The sequence below is a fragment of the Aulonocara stuartgranti genome, assembly GCF_965226115.1.
Source record: "Aulonocara stuartgranti genome assembly, chromosome: 8".
Classification (NCBI taxonomy): Eukaryota; Metazoa; Chordata; class Actinopteri; order Cichliformes; family Cichlidae; genus Aulonocara; species Aulonocara stuartgranti.
The window spans coordinates 16,647,665-16,669,039 of record NC_138959.1 but is presented as its reverse complement, the minus strand read 5'-3'; the positions used below and the strand labels follow the sequence as shown (position 1 = coordinate 16,669,039).

At 41.0% G+C, this 21,375-nt stretch overlaps 2 protein-coding genes and 1 long non-coding RNA gene across 7 annotated transcripts in view; 2 read left to right on the top strand and 1 right to left on the bottom strand.

The window, feature by feature from the left end:
• The window catches only part of LOC309712821 (eukaryotic translation initiation factor 3 subunit C-like), an 11,676-nt gene extending 9,736 nt beyond the window's left edge, over nt 1-1,940 (top strand). For both annotated transcript variants that reach the window (XM_082543945.1, XM_082543944.1), the window contains exons 17-23: nt 136-307; nt 388-547; nt 638-703; nt 843-930; nt 1,075-1,240; nt 1,367-1,408; nt 1,612-1,940. In XM_082543945.1, the coding sequence (XP_082400071.1) occupies nt 136-307; nt 388-547; nt 638-703; nt 843-930; nt 1,075-1,240; nt 1,367-1,408; nt 1,612-1,688 (771 nt within the window). In that variant the 3' untranslated portion in view covers nt 1,689-1,940. The remainder of the gene's footprint in view (nt 1-135; nt 308-387; nt 548-637; nt 704-842; nt 931-1,074; nt 1,241-1,366; nt 1,409-1,611) is intronic.
• Nucleotides 1-7,246, bottom strand: part of LOC309712825 — a 10,314-nt gene extending 3,068 nt beyond the window's left edge. For 2 of the 3 annotated variants that reach the window (XR_014278385.1, XR_014278386.1), the window contains exons 1-4: nt 6,873-7,246; nt 4,928-5,027; nt 2,729-2,899; nt 2,503-2,635 (exon numbers count right to left, since the gene is read on the bottom strand). This is a non-coding gene — a long non-coding RNA (uncharacterized lncRNA). Of the gene's footprint in view, nt 1-2,002; nt 2,636-2,728; nt 2,900-4,927; nt 5,028-6,872 lie in introns of those variants that run through there. The other variant, XR_014278387.1, reaches the window with a different exon arrangement.
• LOC309712822 (eukaryotic translation initiation factor 3 subunit C-like) lies at nt 3,651-21,375 on the top strand. Of its 2 annotated transcripts, XM_082543946.1 has the most exons (23): nt 3,651-3,810; nt 7,889-8,006; nt 8,098-8,163; nt 8,261-8,450; nt 8,543-8,668; nt 8,897-8,951; nt 9,535-9,644; nt 9,754-9,896; nt 10,057-10,210; nt 10,495-10,598; nt 13,050-13,191; nt 13,388-13,513; nt 13,671-13,764; nt 13,964-14,151; nt 14,291-14,515; nt 14,622-14,813; nt 15,208-15,379; nt 15,460-15,619; nt 16,966-17,031; nt 20,169-20,256; nt 20,398-20,563; nt 20,695-20,736; nt 20,984-21,375. In XM_082543946.1, the coding sequence occupies exons 2-23, from the start codon at nt 7,909-7,911 to the stop codon at nt 21,058-21,060; spliced, it is 2,784 nt and encodes a 927-aa protein (XP_082400072.1). In that variant the 5' UTR covers nt 3,651-3,810; nt 7,889-7,908; the 3' UTR covers nt 21,061-21,375. The 2 variants fall into 2 exon arrangements, with proteins under 2 accessions (XP_082400072.1, XP_082400073.1); XM_082543947.1 differs by lacking the exons at nt 16,966-17,031; nt 20,169-20,256; nt 20,398-20,563; nt 20,695-20,736; nt 20,984-21,375 and adding an exon at nt 15,717-16,400 and having other exon boundaries at nt 3,654-3,810.

The window sequence follows — 21,375 nt, the reverse complement described above, 5'->3', positions numbered from 1 at the left end:
CTGTGTCCACAATAGTGTGAAATCAAGGCTGTAATGAAACGACAAATGTTTGGGTCTTTATTTTTAAAACACTGATGTGTCAGACATCCATTAGATGATACACACATGCATCGTGACGTTTATCCTCCCTAATAGGTGCCGTTCCACATGCACATCAACCTGGAGCTGCTGGAGTGTGTGTACCTGGTGTCAGCCATGCTGCTGGAAATACCCTACATGGCCGCCCATGAGTTTGATGCCCGCCGCCGGATGATCAGCAAGCAGTTCCACCACCAGCTCAGGGTCGGGGAGAGACAGCCCCTGCTAGGTACGAAACGCATCACGAGAGCTCGTTGTAGCAGGAAGTTTCATCCACAGAGGATAACCACAGCTTTATTTGTCCTCCAGGACCCCCAGAGAGCATGAGGGAGCACGTGGTGGCAGCCAGCAAAGCCATGAAGATGGGAGACTGGCGTACCTGCCACTCTTTCATCATCAATGAGAAGATGAACAGTAAGGTTTGGGACCTGTTCCCTGAGATCCAGAAAGTACGCGAGATGCTCGTCAGGTTAGCATACACTTCCCCTGTTCATCACTTGGTTCATTCACCAGTGTGATAATCCCACTTAGACGTCCTTATGTTTTGTTTTTTTAATAGGAAAATCCAAGAAGAGTCACTGAGGACCTATCTGTTCACCTACAGCAGTGTATACGACTCCATCAGGTGAGCACAGATGTATTAGTTTCATCAGTCTTTACTAAACCACAGATTTCTGTAGACCACTGCAGCTTCCCCACAGACCAAAGATGATCGGTCACTGTTCTGCCAAACCTTAATTTTACTACGCTTGTCTGTCCTTCAGCATGGCTACGCTGTCTGAGATGTTTGAATTGGAGATGCCCACAGTCCACAGCATAATCAGCAAGATGATCATCAACGAGGAGCTGATGGTAGGACTCGACGTTTCTGTTCTGTGGACTGAAAATATAGACACAGCAGTCTCATGGGGGCTTTTATATTTGAGAGTGTTTATATTTGTGATTACTTTTTATATGCCTTTAATTTGGATCCCCCCATTTTTCTCTTCCCAACAGGCGTCACTCGACCAGCCCACACAGACGGTGATGATGCACCGCACTGAGCCAACGTCTCTGCAGAACATGGCTCTGAAGCTGGCAGAGAAACTGGGCAACTTGGTGGAGAACAACGAGCGCGTATCTGACCTGAAACAGGGCATCTATGGCGGTTACTTCAACAGGGGTAAGTTCATCATGTTCTCACAGTACTTAGGGATCGTTAAATCTGGAACTTATTTCTAACCTTTCTGAACCATTTATTTTCCAACTTTTGCTATTAGATGATAATTAGCTTTCATTTGTCATACAGATCAGAAAGGTGGCTACCAACAGAAGCAATCCTACCAGAGAGGTATGTTAAATTTCACTGAGGTCGTTTCCTGTTTTATGTCAATGAGGTAGATTTGGGTTGGGTTCTCTTTTCAGCAGTAGATGCTATTTTAAATTCATCCATCAGTATTACACCTTTGTGGTTTGTTTTTTTCTTCTTTTCTTGTAGTTTAGTGAATTTGTGTGAACACTAATGAGATGATTGTTGTCTTTGTACAACCGCAGATGGGAAATCTTACCAGCAGAAGCAGTCGGGTTACCAGAGAGGCGGTTACAGGAATCAAAATCAAGGAAATTACTGAGCTTGAAGTTTGTGGATTTCAGTTTTTACAGCAGAGCTGGTCTTCATTCCAAGACAACATCAGTACCTCATTTTGTGAGTTTGGCTCTTGGCCGTGCTCCCTCAATGAAACTGTTTTGCTGCTGTTTCTATGTCAGTTAGCATTGCTTTGTGTCAGCAACGGCAGAATGTGATATTACATTTCTGTCAATTTCTTGGAATAAATCTGGAGTTTTATTATTTTAACAGATTAATAAATAAATATTAAACAGTGTTGTGTTTTGTTTGATTTTTGTTTGGGGTTTTTTTTGCAGTGATAATATAAATTCAGTACATGTATGGAAAACTAAAAGCATATCATTAAAATCAGTCTCAGTCCACCTGCTTTAAGATGCTTATCAGTGGATTGAGGGTGAATTAAAAAGTGGTACATCTTTTGTTGCCTACATATAAGTCATTGCATTTTGTACAATGCTTTGGACAAGTACAATACTTTAATTCACAAGAAAAGACATGCAGTCTGTCTGCTAACTAAAGCTACAGAGGCTCTATAAAGAGGACTGTGTGTGTGTGTGTGTGTGTGTGTGAAATTATATTTATTATATAAAAACCGGAAAAAAGCATTTCGATTATGCTTTAAACAAAAATCTTGCAAAAGCAGCTTAGTCTGTAGAGAAGTTTGGATCTGTTGCTTAAGTCTAGTTTTATAAATCCTCACCTGTAGGTTACAGAAAATTCTGAGCATCATGTTTTCCTTTTTTGTGAAATTTGATAAGCATTTCACACATTAAAGTATATGAAAGCAATCTTTTGATTTTCTGTACATCAAATACCACCTCGATTACGTTGCTGTCTCAGCGTGTCACAGCTCGTCTCACTGACTCCTCGTTGTGAGTGGCCACTATGAACCTGTACCGCTCAGGTTCCTGCGACATGACGTCCAGCATCACATCAAGGCATCCGTTATAACTGTTCAAGCAGACGTGAAATGTATCAAGAGTCGAATCAAGATCAAAAATGATTGGCGATTGTTATACTCCGGAGGTTTTCGTTTTGTCTTACCAGCCTGTCATTGGTGTCCTCCCAGCTCTGATGGATGGGGTCCTGGTGACCCTCTTTCATCGCTAGTTTTCTCTCTTTGTCCATGTAGGCTCCTCTCACCAGCTTGACACCCAAACAGAAACACTCATTCTTGGATAGAGACAGCGCGTCTAAGAGGAGAGACCTGGAGTCCTGATAACCACAGAATTTAACCACAGACACAAAGAATTATAATTAAAACCATTAACTGCCAGTGAAAGTAACAAAGTGTCTGATATTTGATGATAAAATGAGAAGAGAAATAGAGATAGTTGCCTTCAGGTAACATTGATATGTGTTCCAGATCCAGAGACCATCTTTGTTAAAAAGAATCACTTTTTATTTAAAAATAAAAAATTGCATCTACACTCATTAAATTTGCTTCATGTAGTCAAAGTTGGCTTATTGTGCTTCTCTCCGTTTTCTCCATAAATATTCAATTACAGTTGTGCCTGTTTTTAAAATAATGTAATCCCTAACTATGTTTTCTATACTTCTATACAAACTGACATCACTTTGGTATGGTCTCCCTTTTATAATCACCTCAGGCACAGTCAGAGCTACAGTTTTGACCCTGACTGAGGAGATTGAGTTTACAAACGCCAAAAAAAAATATTTTTTGCATTATAAAAATAGTTGTTTTTCTTTTTCAATCACCCATCTTAGCAGTAGGATATACATGAAAAGAGAAACAAATTAAGTTTGAGTGAAAATGTAAATTTTTTGCACTCTGGTCAACTGACTCAGTGACTCAAATGACTCATTCAAACTCTATTCAGTAAGAAGAATCGAATTTACCATCACTAACCGAGACAGCGGTGACGTAAATCTGAAGGCTAGACTATCCAATTTCACAGCCTCGCACTTCCGGCCTTCTCGGTCTTCGAAGGACCCGGCCCAGGTAGACCGTGAAGGCCGGGTCCTCCTTTTGCGTGATGACGTCAGCACACTTCCTGTCCTCACGCGAGTAACAGTTGTGCCGCACGCCTTTTCTGTGCCTGCTCATACAGCAAAACTGGATTTTAAAACAGCTTAAACGAAACATCACTTTCACCCGGTCGTAGGTGAGTTTGGCTCAGTAAGATTTAAGATAAGAGTGTGTGACTAAGCGATGCTTATTTACCGGCTGCACAAACGAGGAGACCCCATGCTTTCTTGTTAGGGTGTTAGCTTAGCAACAACCCCGCGGCACGTTTGTGTTCCGTTATCTGATATGATACAGTTAACTTGTACCCTTGTTAGCTGCTGTGTATTTTTTGTATTTGGTTTTATTTGGCGTAAAGCATTTTGGGCACGGCGTGTAACCTATACTGCAATTTGGTTTTCATTTGCTTTGTTCACTCTAATCCAGTCTGTTTAGCCTGTATGCTGGCATTAGCCAAATAGTCTGCGGTATAGACGCATGTAAGCGTCAGCACTAAGGCCGGTGGACGTTTTTTTTTTTTCTGGAAAATAATTAAAACATCATACACACTACAGTTGCAAAAGAAAAGAGAAACATTGGAGACTGAAGAAGTCAGTTGGATGAGTGATGAAACGTTTCTCCCATCGAAAACGCTACGTCCAGATGAACAGAATCAACTTTTGGAGAAACGCCGGTTCCTTGTTTGCCGGTTGCTGCATCAATAACTATCTAATACTGGCCAACCAGATAGCAGCTGGGGTGAAATTAAAGGTTTTAGCACTGTTATAGGCCATCACGTTAGCAACTTTTAGTGGAACCTACAGTATTATTTGTCCCAGGTTTATTATTATTATCATCATCATCATCATCATTACCATTTTATTCTTGGCGGGTGTTTAACGCCGTCCAAGTAATAAAACACCCTCTATATCAGGGGTGTCAAGCTCAAATACACAGTGGGCCAAAATTCAAAACTGGAACAAAGTCGCGGGCTAACATTAATATTTATTGGGGGGAAAAAAATCTTACTCCAGATATAAGAATGAATCTTTTCTTATGGACTCAGACAAGTTTTTCTGAAAAACTGAATATGGAACAAGCAAAGCTTAATACTAAACAATATTAGCTGTATAATACCAGTAAGCCAGCTCTAGTAGTAATTTGGTATGGCTTCGTGGGCCAAATGTAATTAGGCTGCGGGCCAGAGTTTGACACCTATGCTCTATATGGAGCCAGAAATTTTTATTTATGTGTTTGAGTATATTGAATGGATTTACCATTTTCAAATGTGGAGTTGCATAGTAGACCAGTGTTTCCCAACTGGTGTGCCGTGGAAGATCGTCTGGTTCCACCTGATTAGTACCTGGGTCAACACACCTGAATCAAATGATTAGTCCATTAATAGGGCTCTGGAGAATTTAAAGACATGTTGAGGAGGTAATTTAGCTATTTAAATCAGCTGTGTTGGATCAATGACACATCTAAAACCTGCAGGACATCGGCCCTATGTTTTAAAAGAAAAAGTAGTCAGTCTGACCTGGGTCTTGGAGAAAATCCCAACCCGGATGAAGGCCCTAGCATGAGTAGTGGTAGAAGAAAGCAAAAAAAATGTATACTGGGGACTAGGGCTGTTTGATACAATGATATATATCGGATGACGATATAAAAACTTCTATCGTTTCATTTTACGCTATCGTTTGTTTCGTGGTGTCGCAAAATGAACTGTTTACGGCAATATTTTTTTCATCGTTTTGATGGTCACTGTAGTGGCTATATTAATTTATTAAAGTTCTATCTTTCTCATATATTTAATATAACCATACTATGGATGGACAAGCGCCTGTTTTTATGCCTTGTCGTTAGCAACAACGACGGTAAAACCATTGCGTCTGCTGGTTTAGTTCCACATAAACCTTTCACAATAAAGCTAAAGATCCATTTGAGACTTTTGAAAATAAACTGAATCACGTGAAAAGGTTTGGAGAGCATTTACGGATGAGAAGCCAAAAAGAGCAGTTCAGGTGCTAAAGAATAAACCTTAGAGTTAAACATTAGAATAGGCTTTTATCCGCAGAACGCTGTGTAATAAATACTCACAAAGAAAACAGCGGCCGTTACAACTTATGTCTAAAAATGTATAGTTTCATGCATTAGTTAAAACACTCCACTCCAGGTACACGACGCCCAGCTAGAAACACTTCACGTGAGTCGAGCTGCCCGAGATTCACAGAATTTACGGAAAATGTTAAGTTTTTGTGATTTATATAATTATCGGGACGTCTTATATTGGGATAAGAGATTTTGGTCATATCACACAGGGGACAAACACTATACCTGGCGCGTGGGGGAAAATTACCAATGTGCTTTTTGTGACACTTTTGTGTGGTACCGTGTGATTTTCTTTTTTCTAATGTGAAATATGTGCCAAGGTTGGGAAACCCTGTAGCAGATTATGTGTGGTTCAAGTTTAATGAACAAAAGATCCCTGATCACTAATAAGAATGGACACAAATCCCTTTCAGGATGCATAAGGAAGGGAATACAGTCTTTTTCTTCTTTCTTTTTTTAATCTCCCAAACTACAGTGTGGTGACCCCCTTTGTGATTAAGGGACTTAAAGCATCAGCTTCTTCTTTTTTTTTTTTTTTTTTTTTTTTTTAAATAGATGCACATAGAGCAGGGTGATATGGCCAAAAATTTATATCACGATATATATTTGAAAATTTGCGATAACGACATAACTGACTGTATAATTTCTGGGAGACAAAATACAACTCCACAACTTTACTAGCGCAAAAAAAAACCCATCCATTTATTTTCACTTAAACAAGCAGCTGTTTTTTTATGTGCATTAAAGCTATATACAAATTTAACAGTGCAAATGCAAATTCCTTGCTGAAAGTTTAACCAAAAGGCATTTCCAGTAGAAATGGGCTGACATATCCTGAGCATAACCATGTATAATAACCACTGAAGTTAAAAAGAGGTGCTTTGCAACATTATACTGCAGTGTGCCAAATAAAAAAGTAAAATATGTATTTTTCAGACTATAAGGTGCACAGGATTATAAGGCACATTAAAGCGAAACAAAGCAGTCAGATAAATCAAACTTTATTAAACTCATTCTTCTTGCTTCCTCCACTTCTGTACCATTGATTCATTAATGCTGTATTCTATCACAGCTACTCTATTCCCATGTTGCTGCAGTATATTAATGACTAACCTCGTATTGTGGATGGATTATCTCAGTTGTTCTCCTGACTGAAGTTTGGTCCGTTTACAGCATCCTGCCATTCGATAGCAGATGTCTCTAACCATCAGGAACCTTCACGTTAACTTTTATCGAGTGGAAAAGTGTTAGAGTTCATCCTCCAGCTTCACTGTTTATGTTATGCTAACATAGCATAGCATACTGCCTAGCCCAACTTCAGTAACCCTACAAACGTCACTGCTGTTTAGTTTCCTGTCTTCATTTATGTTGGAAGTGATAGCAGAGCTGTACGTTTGAATTTTTTCAGAAATCTCTCAGTCAGAACATGCAATATCATGCTTAGGTAACTAGCAAAACTAGCGAGCTAACTTCCCATAACTTACTGCTAACTTCTAACGCCGTTAAATGTAATAAATTCTGTTTTCATGGATGCCTGGAAGTTAAACTTCATAATTACACCTGGTAAAGCAGCAATGCTGATCGTTTTATTAAAGTTGAAAGAATTTAGACAGTTTTTAACTCTCAGTGATGCTGGACCTGAAGTCCACGGAGTTTAGGACCCAGATTACTCCCAGATTTACGAGCACCTTAGTCTGACAAATACGGGGATAACAACGGCCCACTTGCATGTTCTACAAAAAAAAATGTTCTTTGTGTGTATCTGTCAGACAAACACCAAACCAGTTCCACATCACTGAAGCTGCACCATTTTCACAAACCAATTCTGGTTCATCCGTTTCACCCAACAATCCACTTTCCCCCTAATCATTCTCTGTTGCCGCCGTGCTTTTTTGGCCATGTCTGTATGAAAACAAAGGCACTGCGCATGCGCGTTTTACCCATATTCTATTGTGATATTTCATTTTCTTATCGTTGCCTAACATTGTACCGGTATTATCGTGAACGGTATAATATGGCCCAGCCCTAGATGCACAGTGATTATCTTTGTCAGCTGAATGTGTGCTGATAGAACATATGTAGACTCTGGAGCTGCATCTTTGTAATACCACTCATTACTTTCTGTACAGATTGGCAGCATCCTTCAGCAATGTCTCGATTTTTTGCCACTGGGTCTGACAGTGAGTCAGAGGAGTCCTCATCTGCCGATGAGATCACCCCTAAGGCACCCGGAGCCACTTTCAAGCAGTAAGTGAAACTTGGAATAAATCTCATCACAAACTCATCACATACATTGTTCTTCCTGTAAAGATCTGACTTGTGCACTTGGTTTTCACAGGTCGCTGCTTCTTAGCGACGATGAGGAGGACACAAAAAGAGTGGTGCGCAGCGCCAAAGATAAAAGGTTGGTGTGGTATTTTTAAAAGGTCACAACTTTAAAGTCTATACAAAATTTTGCCCCTTTTTTCTTTCTTTTGACTAAATTTATTCTTGAATCTTAGGTTTGAAGAGTTGACGAACCTCATAAAGACTATCCGCAACGCTATGAAGATTCGAGACATGTCCAAATGTCTGGAGGAGTTTGAGCAGCTTTGTCGAGCCTTCCTTAAAAGCAAGAATATAGTGGATAAAGAGGGTGTTCCTCCCTTCTATATCCGCCTTCTGGCTGACTTGGAGGACTACTTGAACCAGGTTAGTAGCTTGGACAAAAAATTAAACTGCAATTTAATGATTTAATTGTCATTGTGTTTGTCCTAATCAAATACTTAACATTATTTTTACAGCTTTGGGAGGATAAAGAGGGGAAGAAGAAGATGAACAAGAACAATGCAAAAGCTCTCAGCACCCTGCGTCAGAAGATCCGCAAGTACAACAGAGACTTTGAGTCAGAAATAGCAGCATACAAGGAGGTAAAGTCAAAGACTAAATCTTCATGTTTATTTTCTATGCATTGTATGAATCTCTGGGGGGGGGGGTGTAAACTTAGGTCTCATCAGATCTGTTCTGTGGTCAAAAGACTGTCAATGTGCTGAGCAGCTTCCTTCTGGTGTTATTTAATCTGGTGTATTAGAATTTATACGAATTTCAGCCTTAAAAAAAGCAGTTATCAGAATGTCTTGTCTCTCTCTCCCTGCTAGAATCCACAGGAGTCTGCAGATGAGGAGGAGGAGGAGAAGGAGCCAGAGGACTCTGGTGAGCTGGTTGTTTATACAGGTTATGTGTAAAGGATTCAACCCGGAAAGCATAGGATTCAATAGGGGCATAGGTGAAATGTGTCTATGTGTAGTGCACGTGTCAAGTCTCATCATGAGTGATCAATCATTCTTGTACATCAACCTGTAGGCTGCCAGTGAAAATGGGCTTATTAAAAAGGACTGTTGAAGGTCCAGCTCCATGATATATTATACATTATACATATATTATACAGAATCTGAAGTTTAACTGCAAAAACTAAGCTGATTTTAAAAGTTTGTTCGGTTGAAACTTTTGACTGTTTTTAATCTACTCAGAAGAAACTCCAGCAGCAGATTAATCAGTTATAACTAATGAAGTTTAGAATGTTTTACGTAAATTATGAAGTTTACTTTGTACATTATTACTTAAAAACTCAGTTTAAGAGTTTTTTGCCCCCTTTCATTACTTCATTCTGTGCTTCAGTCAGTCACATTTTCACGTGCTGTACAAAGATTAGCTGCAAATGATGAGATGATCAATGTGTGTTGGTGCTGAGGGGAAAGGAGCCAGCATCGTCTGATTTGTCTTTTTGGTCCACAAGGCTCGTCCTCTGACAGTGAAGGAGAGGTGTCATCAAAGTCCTTCTTGAAGAAAAAGCCTGAGGCGCCTTCAGAAGCCACCAAGTTTCTAAAGTCTGCCAAGGGATCTGGGGTAAGAGGTCATTTAACTAAACTACAGCAAGAAAAGCGGAAGATCTGGTGGGAAAGACACAATACTTGTACAGTTACTTGAGCTAAGATTTAGAGTTTTTCCCTCTAAGGATGAGTCTTCTTCCTCTGATGAAGATGATGACGATGATGATGATGATGAAGACTGGGGCTCAGACCAGTCAGGCAGCAGCGGTGAAACCTCTGATAAGGAAGAAGGAAAGACCTCATCCATGTCTATGCTCTTCCTCAAGAAGTGAGTTTTTCTCTATTTTGTGTTGCACAAAAAAATGTATGCAAGTTCTAAATACTTCAGAAAACTTTTGAAACACTTTTTAGATTTTAAGTCAAATTTTACCGCAGAGAGAGTCATGTAGAGTGAATGTGTTGTTACCAAACACTGTGTCTGTCCTCAGAGCCCAGGACACTGAAAAGCCTGGAGTCAGGAAGGAGGAGAGGAAGAAGAAGCTCAAACAGAAAGAACGAATTGAGGAGGAGGCTGAGGAGGAAGGAGGCGAGGAGGCCGGGGGAGGCTGGGAGAAGGTTAAGGGAGGAGTACCTCTGGTTAAGGTAAAGAACAGATGGTAATATAAAACTGTTTGGACTTGATGCCGGCCGGACAAGAATAGATGCACCGGTGCTGCTTCTTATTTTAGTTTAGCTTGTTTGTGTTTCAGTGCCGACGTGTTCATTTATAGTAATGACAGTGATAAAATCAACATGCAATTGTCTGGCTAATTTAACAAAATCAATGACTGTAAAAAGAAAAACTTGCCTCTAAGAGTTTATTCAACACGTTGTTTGTATTTTTAATTTTAAGTTTGTTTGTTTTTTCCCCCATTGCGACCATTCAGGAGAAACCCAAAATGTTTGCTAAAGGCACCGAGATCAACACAGCGGTGGTGGTGAAGAAGCTGAATGAGATCCTGCAAGCAAGAGGCAAAAAGGGAACAGACAGGTAGACCAGGGCGATATGGCCAAAAATATTTATCACGATATATATTTGAAAATTTGCGATAACGATATAACCGACGATATAATTGATGCGAGACAAAATACAACTCCACAACATTACTAGCGCAAAAAGACAACCTTCCATTTATTTTCACTTAAATAAGAAGCTGGTTTTTATGTACATTAAAGCTTTATAAAAATGTAACAGTGCAAATGCAAATTCCTTGCTGAAAGTTTAACCAAAAGGCATTTCCAGTAGAAATGGGCTGACATATCCTGAGCATAACCATATATAATATCCACTGAAGTTAAAAAGAGGTGCAGTACGTATTTTTCGGACCATAAGGTGCACGGGATTATAAGGCACATTAAGCGAAACAAAGCAGTCAGATAAATCAAACTTTATTAAACTCATTCTTCTTGCTTCCTCCACTTCTGTACCATTGATTCATTAATGTTGAATTCTCTGGCAGCTGCTCTATTCCCATGTTGTTGCAGTATATTAATAATAATAATGGATTAGATTTATATAGCGCTTTTCAAGGCACCCAAAGCGCTTTACAATACCACTATTCATTCACTCTCACATTCATACACATTAATGACTAACCTCGTATTGTGGATGGATTATCTCAGTTGTTCTCCTGACTGAAGTTTGGTCCGTTTACAGCACCCTGCCATGCGATTGCATTTGTCTCTAACTATCAGGAACTTTAACGTTAACTTTTATAGGTGGAAAAGTGTTAGTGTTCCTCCTCCAGCTTCACTGTTTATGTTATGCTAACATAGCTGTGTCGCTAGCGATTACGTAGCACATCATTATATACCAGCTAGCCCAACTTCAGTAACCCTACAAACGTCACTGCTGTTTAGTTTCCTGTCTTCATTTATGTTGGAAGTGATAGCAGAGCTGTACGTTTGAATTTTTTCAGAAATCTCTCAGTCAGAACATGCTATATCATGCTTAGGTAACTAGCGAAACTAGCGAGCTAACTTCCGCTAGCTTCCTGCTAACTTCTAACTCTGTTAAATGTAATACATTTTGTTTTCATGGATGCCTGGAAGTTAAACTTCATAGTTACACCTGGTAAAGCAGCAATGCTGATCGTTTTATTAAAGATGAAAGAATTTAGACAGTTTTTAACGCTCAGTGATGCTGCAGTGTTCGTTTGAACTGAAGTCCACGGAGTTTAGGACCCAGATTACTCCCAGATTTAAGAGCATCTTAGTCCGACAAATACGACAAATACGACAATAACGACGGCCGCTTGCATGTTCTGCAAAAAAATGTGCTTTGTCGTGTATCTGACGGACAAACACCAAACCAGTTCCACATCACGGAAGTTGCACCATTTTTACAAACCAATTCTGGTTCATCTGTTTCACTCAACAATCGGCCATGTGCGTATGAAAACAAAGGCACTGCGCATGCGCGTTTTACTCATATTCTATCGCGATATTTCATTTTCCTATCGTTGCCTAACATTATACTGGTATTACCGTGAACGGTATAATATGGCCCAGCCCTACAGACAGGTACGACTGCATTTATCACTAAGACTACGTTCACACTGCAGGTCTTAATGCTCAGTTCCGATTTTTTGATCAAATCCAATTTTTTTGTCTGCTCGTTCACACTACAAATAAAATGCGACAGCAAACGCACTCTAGTGTGAACGCTCAAAGCGGCCCGCATGCGCAAAAGAAGACGTCACACACAACGCGCTCTGTTTAGACCCAGAGCAAACAGTATTGTTTGACTGATGGCCTTAATATAAAGACTTCGGACTTCATGTTAACCAATTTTTGCTTTAAGTTATTTTGTTATTTACATAATAATGTAGATAACGTAATAGTTATCCTTATTGCTGTTTTAGAGGAGCGGTGCTTCAAAGGATAGTTACAGATTTCTGTCAGAATCTGCAGGTTATACAGTACAAATAAAATGTTAACGTTTCTCCAACGTTGTCTTCCCAGCAGTTTCACCGGATGGCCAGGAAGCGTTCACGATGTCTTCTCCGGTGCTGATAATTGGCGTCAGTCTTGTGTCAGTGACGTAAAAGACGGATTTAATGCGACTTGACCGTTCACACAGCAGTCGCTTTCTGAAACATCGGATATGTATCGGATTCAGTACCACATACGAAAGTGACCCAGATCGGATTTGAAAATATCGGATTTGTGCCGTTCACACTGTCATACCATGATCGGATATGGGTCGCATAGGGTCAAAAAAATCGGATTTGATGCGCTTTCGCCTGCAGTGTGAACGTAGCCTAAAGCTTAAAAATATATATTTTAAAAAAGTTACGTATTCACACGACTGTTGATATCCAGTCAATGTAAAACCAGGCGTGTCATGTGGAAGTATGTCCAGTATATGAATTTCAGAGAAATTCTTCTCCTGAACAAATCCTGACTCCTTTTTTTCTTTTTTCTCCTCCCTCACTGACAGGGCGGCTCAAATTGAGCTATTTCATGCTCTGGCAGCCATCGCTGCAGAGAATAACTTGGGCCAAGGTATCCTGGTCAAGATCAAGTTCAACATTATTGCCTCCTTGTACGACTACAACCCCAACCTGGCAGCCTTCATGAAAGTGAGTGACACTGCTTTTAATTCTTACAGTATCAACAAAACCAAAAGGGTTCCTGTGATTTACTGTAGTGTTTCATGTTACATGAAATATCTTAAAATTGCAAGTCATCACAAAAATTATTTGTGCTGTTTAACATTTTGGATTGAAAAGAATGAGTTCCTGAGTTATGGTTCTTCTGGCTTGTCTCCTTTTTTAGCCTGACATGTGGAAAAAGTGTCTGGATTGTATAGATGAGCTGCTGGACATTCTCTTTGAGCACAACAACATCTTCATTGGAGAGAACATCGCAGAGGACAGCGAGAATCTGGCCGTCTCCGATCAGGTGATCCCACTCATCCACCCCAAGCAATCTGTGGACTTAAAGAAAGAAAGCAGTTTAGACTAATAAAACACTCACATAGCTGTTGAACTGTCTGCATTTGTATCAACTGTCTTGTGAACTATGGGCTGGTATTCATTTCTTTGTGTGTATTTGTTAGCCTTTCAGGGTGCGCGGATGCATCTTAACCCTGGTAGAAAGGATGGATGAAGAATTTACAAAGATCATGCAGAACACTGATCCCCACTCTCAGGGTGAGTGGTGCCAAAACCTGAGTGACGATTATTAACTGCTGTGAGGGTGAATGTGTTAGGACTGTAAATGTGGATTAACGGGTTGCAATCTAAAATGTGGGATTTACATCACCCTTGAAATTTGTATTGCTGTATTTGCTGCTCACATGGATGTATTTTGCTTATTCTTTCCTCTCTTTTTTTTAAAATCTTCCTTCAGAATACGTTGACAATCTCAAAGATGAGGGCAGGGTTTGTGGCATCGTTGACCGGCTGCTCACCTACATGGAGAACAAAGGCTCCACAGAAGAAATTTGCCGTGTCTACCTGCGCAGAATCATGCACACCTACTACAAGTTTGACTACAAAGCTCACAGACGCAGCCTGGGCCTGCAGGGAGAGACCAAGGTGAGAGACGGCACTGTGCAGAATCAGAACTTTCTTTTCTTGACAAACATCTGCATCATGATGCTATTTTTATGATGTTTAATGAAATGTTATGCATAAGGTGTAAAATGGTGTGCTGAAGTGATTTTCTGTTGTGTAGTCCGAGCAGGACCAGGAGGAGAGCGAGGGAGAGGACAGCGCTGTGATCATGGACCGCCTCTGCAAGTTCATCTACGCCAAGGATCGCACCGACCGTATCCGTACCTGTGCTATCCTCTGCCACATATATCACCATGCTCTGCACTCACGCTGGTACCAGGCACGTGACCTGATGCTGATGAGTCACCTGCAGGACAACATCCAACACGCTGACCCACCTGTACAGGTAGGCACTCGTAATCATTATTTCTTCATATGAACGTGTTCTGACTCTAACTATTAGTTGTATATACAGATCGCCTGTTTTAACCGTTTTCCCCTCCTCCTACCAGATCCTGTACAACAGAACAATGGTCCAACTTGGCATTTGTGCATTTAGGCAGGGCATGATTAAAGATGCCCACAATGCACTGCTGGACATTCAGTCCTCTGGCCGTGCCAAGGAGCTGCTGGGTCAAGGTCTGCTCATGAGGAACATGCAGGAGAGGAATGCAGAGCAGGAGAAGATTGAAAAGCGAAGACAAGTAAGTGCTGTCTGACCAGAGCAGTTAACTCTAACTAACATGTTGGTTTCTCTGTCAGTGTTGACCTGCTTGTAACCTGGATTTACTCTGTGAGTGAGTGAATTTTTGGGCCCCTCTCTCACAGCTGCAGGACAGATTTCCAGAAGATTTCATACAATTGTTCATGTGCACTTGGTGACTAGTTACTTTTTTGTTTTTTCCCTAAATGGGCCTTGACCTCACATTAATGTGCCAACTATTCCATGGTGTCTCCAGCTGCCTGTGTCCACAATAGTGTGAAATCAAGGCTGTAATGAAACGACAAATGTTTGGGTCTTTATTTTTAAAACACTGATGTGTCAGACATCCATTAGATGATACACACATGCATCGTGACGTTTATCCTCCCTAATAGGTGCCGTTCCACATGCACATCAACCTGGAGCTGCTGGAGTGTGTGTACCTGGTGTCAGCCATGCTGCTGGAAATACCCTACATGGCCGCCCATGAGTTTGATGCCCGCCGCCGGATGATCAGCAAGCAGTTCCACCACCAGCTCAGGGTCGGGGAGAGACAGCCCCTGCTAGGTACGAAACGCATCACGAGAGCTCGTTGTAGCAGGAAGTTTCATCCACAGAGGATAACCACAGCTTTATTTGTCCTCCAGGACCCCCAGAGAGCATGAGGGAGCACGTGGTGGCAGCCAGCAAAGCCATGAAGATGGGAGACTGGCGTACCTGCCACTCTTTCATCATCAATGAGAAGATGAACAGTAAGGTTTGGGACCTGTTCCCCGAGGCACAGAGAGTACGCGAGATGCTCGTCAGGTTAGCATACACTGCCCCTGTTCATCACTTGGTTCATTCACCAGTGTGATAATCCCACTTAGACGTCCTTATGTTTTGTTTTTTGTTTTTTTAATAGAGATTGACAGACCACGTGACTTTCGCGCATTGCATGCCGGTAACTCGTGGCAAAACAATCCAAGTACCTGCATCAAATGCAAGCATTTGCAGCACCGCAAAACGTTCATTCTTCGGTTCCAATAAATTCTTGCTTTTTCTTTGCCCCACAAAAAGGTATGTACAAAACGAAGGAGAACAATGCCGGTCCGTACAAAGACAGACTTAATGAAAAGTCAAAGAAAAGATACGAGGAAAAAAATCAAACCAGTGAAAGTGTTAGATCCTTACGAGCACACAGAGGGACAAAATACGTTAGCGTGCTGCCCAACTTCACCACGCTCATATTTATAATTATACGGTTCTTTGAGTGAGTGCATACACTCGTGAAGTTTAGTAACTTCAGGTCACTGCAACAAGCCCAGGTACAGTTTACCGACGGATGGGTACAGGACCTTGAAATGCACCGTGTAGAAAGTAAAGACCATCGTACATATAAGTTTACCAGTCTCACAAATCGTCCTCATAGATACACATTCGTTAACCGTTTATTAATAGGACCTTTGAGCTCAATGGTAATTAATTAGTAGTAGAAATAATTTCTGGTACGCATCACAGAAATGTAGCAGTGACAATAATACTGTATGCTGTAATCGTACTGGGCAATTAGTGATACAAAACAACTGTTTTATCCTGTGAATAAAAGTATATGTTTTTGTCAATGTATCATAATAACAGAAGCGAAACACAATATTGTGTCAGGACAATTCACTATTTATGCACAATAAATAAAGGAGCATAGCGCGACAATTTCTGTTCAGCACCAGACCTTCTTGTAACCTATATCACCAATTATGTTAAGAAAAATGACGCATTAACTACAACAGCAGACTGACCTTTGTGGAAATGCTTGGAGCAGACTAACCTGTGAGCTGGAGTGTTCTGGGACGTTATATTTTGTCTTTGAATGGCTGCAATCCAGGCCACCCGTTGCCTCTTTGTTACTTCGGAAACAGGACTCGAACAATTTCTCTTCAACGACATAATCCGATAACAACCGATCTCTTTACCCGTCGGCTTCCCGTGGCTGTCATGCGACCGGCTATTGCAGTTAATAATACAACAGCTTCTTGACATTTTTTGTGTTTCTTTTTATCGCTGTGTAACTGATTTCAATTGAAAGCCTGCGTGCGCTAGTACCTCTTGCCACGAGTTCCCAGAATTCTTTGCGGTTTTACCCCTGAGTGACATCACATTTTCAATCTCTATAGGAAAATCCAAGAAGAGTCACTGAGGACCTATCTGTTCACCTACAGCAGTGTATACGACTCCATCAGGTGAGCACAGATGTACAGTGGGGCAAAAAAGTATTTAGTCAGCCACCGATTGTGCAAGTTCCCCCACCTAAAATGATGACAGAGGTCAGTAATTTGCACCAGAGGTACACTTCAACTGTGAGAGACAGAATGTGAAAAAAAAATCCATGAATCCACATGGTAGGATTTGTAAAGAATTTATTCGTAAATCAGGGTGGAAAATAAGTATTTGGTCAATAACAAAAATACAACTCAATACTTTGTAACATAACCTTTGTTGGCAATAACAGAGGTCAAACGTTTACTATAGGTCTTTACCAGGTTTGCACACACAGTAGCTGGTATTTTGGCCCATTCCTCCATGCAGATCTTCTCGAGAGCAGTGATGTTTTGGGGCTGTCGCCGAGCAACACGGACTTTCAACTCCCGCCACAGATTTTCTATGGGGTTGAGGTCTGGAGACTGGCTAGGCCACTCCAGGACTTTCAAATGCTTCTTACGGAGCCACTCCTTTGTTGCCCGGGCGGTGTGTTTTGGATCATTGTCATGTTGGAAGACCCAGCCTCGTTTCATCTTCAAAGTTCTCACTGATGGAAGGAGGTTTTGGCTCAAAATCTCACGATACATGACCCCATTCATTCTGTCCTTAACACGGATCAGTCGTCCTGTCCCCTTGGCAGAAAAACAGCCCCATAGCATGATGTTTCCACCCCCATGCTTCACAGTAGGTATGGTGTTCTTGGGATGCAACTAGAGCTGGGCGATAGAACGATAACGATATGTATCGCGATATAACTTTTACTCGATAGAGAAATTAAGCTATCGCGATAGACCTCGCCGCTCTTGTCCTCAAAAAAAAAAAAAAAAAGGTCAGCCAATCCAAATTAAGTAGCGCAGAGCCGAACCAATCACAGCCGCAGCGTCACGTCGGGTGACTTGTTACGTACAGCACAAGTGCCAAGCCGCACGTGTGTTTGTTTGGGAAGCAGCCAGCGGGTAATGGAGCCAGCGCGTAATGGAGGAAATGAGTGTGCCGACTAGAAAAATCAACCGAGCGTGACCGAAGAGAAAACAGATGATGGTTCCAATGCCGGAGAGATTGTCAAACGGAAGAGCCATAGAAGTTCCGTAGTGTGAAGGTATTTCGGCTATTTCAAGTCTGACAAAAAACAGAGTAGCGTGCACTGTAAATGTGCCGAAAGCAAGTCTGGAAATACAATAAACTGGTGCATGCGTCACACTGTGCGCCACGTTATTGTTTCGGTGAAATGAATTTCTACAATACTGTTACTGTTAATTCTACTCTCTGCAGTGTTTAAATGCTTACATATACACAAAGTTACTGTCCGTCCACACATACGACTCGGTTCTGCTTCTATGCCCCAGCTTTGTTTACTTTTTCCCACCGAGGCTTCTAGACTTCTGATTGGCCAACATTTCGGCACGGTTAGGAATCTAGCGCCACCTGCTGCTTTGGCATGTTCATAGCAGCGTTTTCCTTCATTTCTGCCTTTATTTGTGGACGGGATTATTTTTTAAAACGAAAACGGAAAATCTCCGTTTTCAAAAATACCCGTGTACGTGTGGACGTAGCCTCAGTCTCTGACTGGAAGCGCTAATTCGTCATTCGGCTTTTGTCAGACTAAAGTAACTGTTAAAACTGTTTGAAAAGCTCAGCTATACAACAAGGAGAGATTGAGAATTTCCTTTTAGTTCTCAGTTTATTTGATATTGACAAAAGTTTTGTCTGTTCTTCTGTAAAACAAACTAAGATTTATTTTTAGAATTAATATTTTGTTTCTAAGTGGAATTGACAATTTAGTCTGTTTTGTTTGTTCTATTTTGAAACTTAAACGCTTTAGCGGCTGCCTTTTGTGTAGTTTGCAATATTTGCCTTTATTTATCTGAAAAAGTCTCATGTTCCTTAAGTACATCTACCCTGTTGAACTTATTATGGGAAATAAATATTTAAATAAAAACAAGCTGCTGATTATTTCACATTTTACATGTGAGCAACGGCACATTTAAATCTTACAAATATAGTTATTTGGCTTATATCGTGATAGATATCGTTATCGCCTGAAATGAAAAAAACATATCGTGATATGAAAAAATCTCATATCGCCCAGCTCTAGATGCAACTCAGTATTCTTCTTCCTCCAAACACGACGAGTTGAGTTTATACCAAAAAGATATACTTTGGTTTCATCTGACCACATGACATTCTCCCAATCCTCTGCTGTATCATCCATGTGTTCTCTGGCAAACTTCAGACGGGCCTGGACATGCACTGGCTTCAGCAGCGGAACACGTCTGGCACTGCGGGATTTGATTCCCTGCCGTTGTAGTGTGTTACTGATGGTGACCTTTGTGACTTTGGTCCCAGCTCTCTGCAGGTCATTCACCAGGTCCCCCCGTGTGGTTCTGGGATCTTTGCTCACCGTTCTCATGATCATTTTGAGCCCACGGGATGAGATCTTGCGTGGAGCCCCAGATCGAGGGAGATTATCAGTGGTCTTGTATGTCTTCCATTTTCTGATGATTGCTCCCACAGTTGATTTTTTCACACCAAGCTGCTTGCCTATTGTAGATTCACTCTTCCCAGTCTGGTGCAGGTCTACAATACTTTTCCTGGTGTCCTTCGAAAGCTCTTTGGTCTTGGCCATGGCGGAGTTTGGAGTCTGACTGTTTGAGGCTGTGGACAGGTGTCTTTTATACAGATGATGAGTTCAAACAGGTGCCATTCATACAGGTAACGAGTGGGGGACAGAAAAGCTTCTTACAGAAGACGTTACAGGTCTGTGAGAGCCAGAGATTTTCCTTGTTTGAGGTGACCAAATACTTATTTTCCACCCTAATTTACGAATAAATTCTTTACAAATCCTACCATGTGGATTCATGGATTTTTTTTTTCACATTCTGTCTCTCACAGTTGAAGTGTACCTCTGGTGCAAATTACTGACCTCTGTCATCATTTTAGGTGGGGGAACTTGCACAATCGGTGGCTGACTAAATACTTTTTTGCCCCACTGTATTAGTTTCATCAGTCTTTACTAAACCACAGATTTCTGTAGACCACTGCAGCTTCCCCACAGACCAAAGATGATCGGTCACTGTTCTGCCAAACCTTAATTTTACTACACTTGTCTGTCCTTCAGCATGGCTACGCTGTCTGAGATGTTTGAATTGGAGATGCCCACAGTCCACAGCATAATCAGCAAGATGATCATCAACGAGGAGCTGATGGTAGGACTCGACGTTTCTGTTCTGTGGACTGAAAATATAGACACAGCAGTCTCATGGGGGCTTTTATATTTGAGTGTTTATATTTGTGATTACTTTTTATCTGCCCTTAATGTGGGTCCCCCTCTTTTCTCTTCAAAATAGGCGTCACTCGACCAGCCCACACAGACGGTAGTGATGCACCGCACTGAGCCAACGTCTCTGCAGAACATGGCTCTGCAGTTGGCAGAGAAACTGGGCAACTTGGTGGAGAACAACGAGCGCGTCTTTGACCTCAAACAGGGCGTCTATGGAGGTTACTTCAACAGGGGTAAGTTCATCTTGTTCTCACAGTACTTTGGGAACTTATTTCTAACCTTTCTGAACCATTTCTTTGTCTACTTTTGTTATCATAGGCTAATCTTGCTATTAGATGATAATGAGCTTTTATTTGTATTACAGATCAGAAAGGTGGCTACCAACAGAAGCAATCCTACCAGAGAGGTATGTTAAATTTCACTGAGGTTGTTTCCTGTTTCATATGTTAATGAGGTTGGGTTATGTTTTCAGCAATAGATGCTATTTTAAATTCGTCCAATTGCAATTGCTAGAAAACATGCAAAGTCCTTCAGTGTAACACCTTTGTGTTTTGATTTGTTTTGAGGTTTGTTTGTTTTTTTCTTCTTTTGTTGTGATTTAATGAATTTGTGTGAACACTAATGAGATGATTGTTGTCTTTGTACAACCGCAGATCAGAAATCTTACCAGCAGAAGCAGTCGGGTTACCAGAGAGGCGGTTACAGGAATCAAAATCAAGGAAATTATTGAGCTTGAAGTTTGTGGATTTCAGTTTTTCCAGTAGAGCTGGTCTTCATTTCAAAACAAGATCAACACCCCATGTTTGTGTGCTTGGCTCTTGGCCGTGCTCCCTCAATAAAACTGTTTTGCTGCTACTCCAATGTCTGCTAGTGCTGCTTTGTCTCAGCAACTGCAGAATGTAATATTCCACTTCCAATAAATATGAAGTTTTATTATTTCTAACAGAAATTACTGACGTTACAGTGTGGCAGTACAGTTAAGGGATAAAAATGTGTTATTGACTAATATTTATCAAATAAATAATAAAGTGTGTTTTGGTGCTTG

Coding starts and splice junctions, on each gene's coding strand:
- LOC309712822 (XM_082543946.1), top strand. CDS start 7,909: ATGTCTCGATTTTTTGCCACTGGGTCTGACAGTGAGTCAGAGGAGTCC. Junction 8,164..8,260: donor CGCAGCGCCAAAGATAAAAG/GTTGGTGTGGTA, acceptor CTTGAATCTTAG/GTTTGAAGAGTTGACGAACC. Junction 8,451..8,542: donor TGGAGGACTACTTGAACCAG/GTTAGTAGCTTG, acceptor TTATTTTTACAG/CTTTGGGAGGATAAAGAGGG.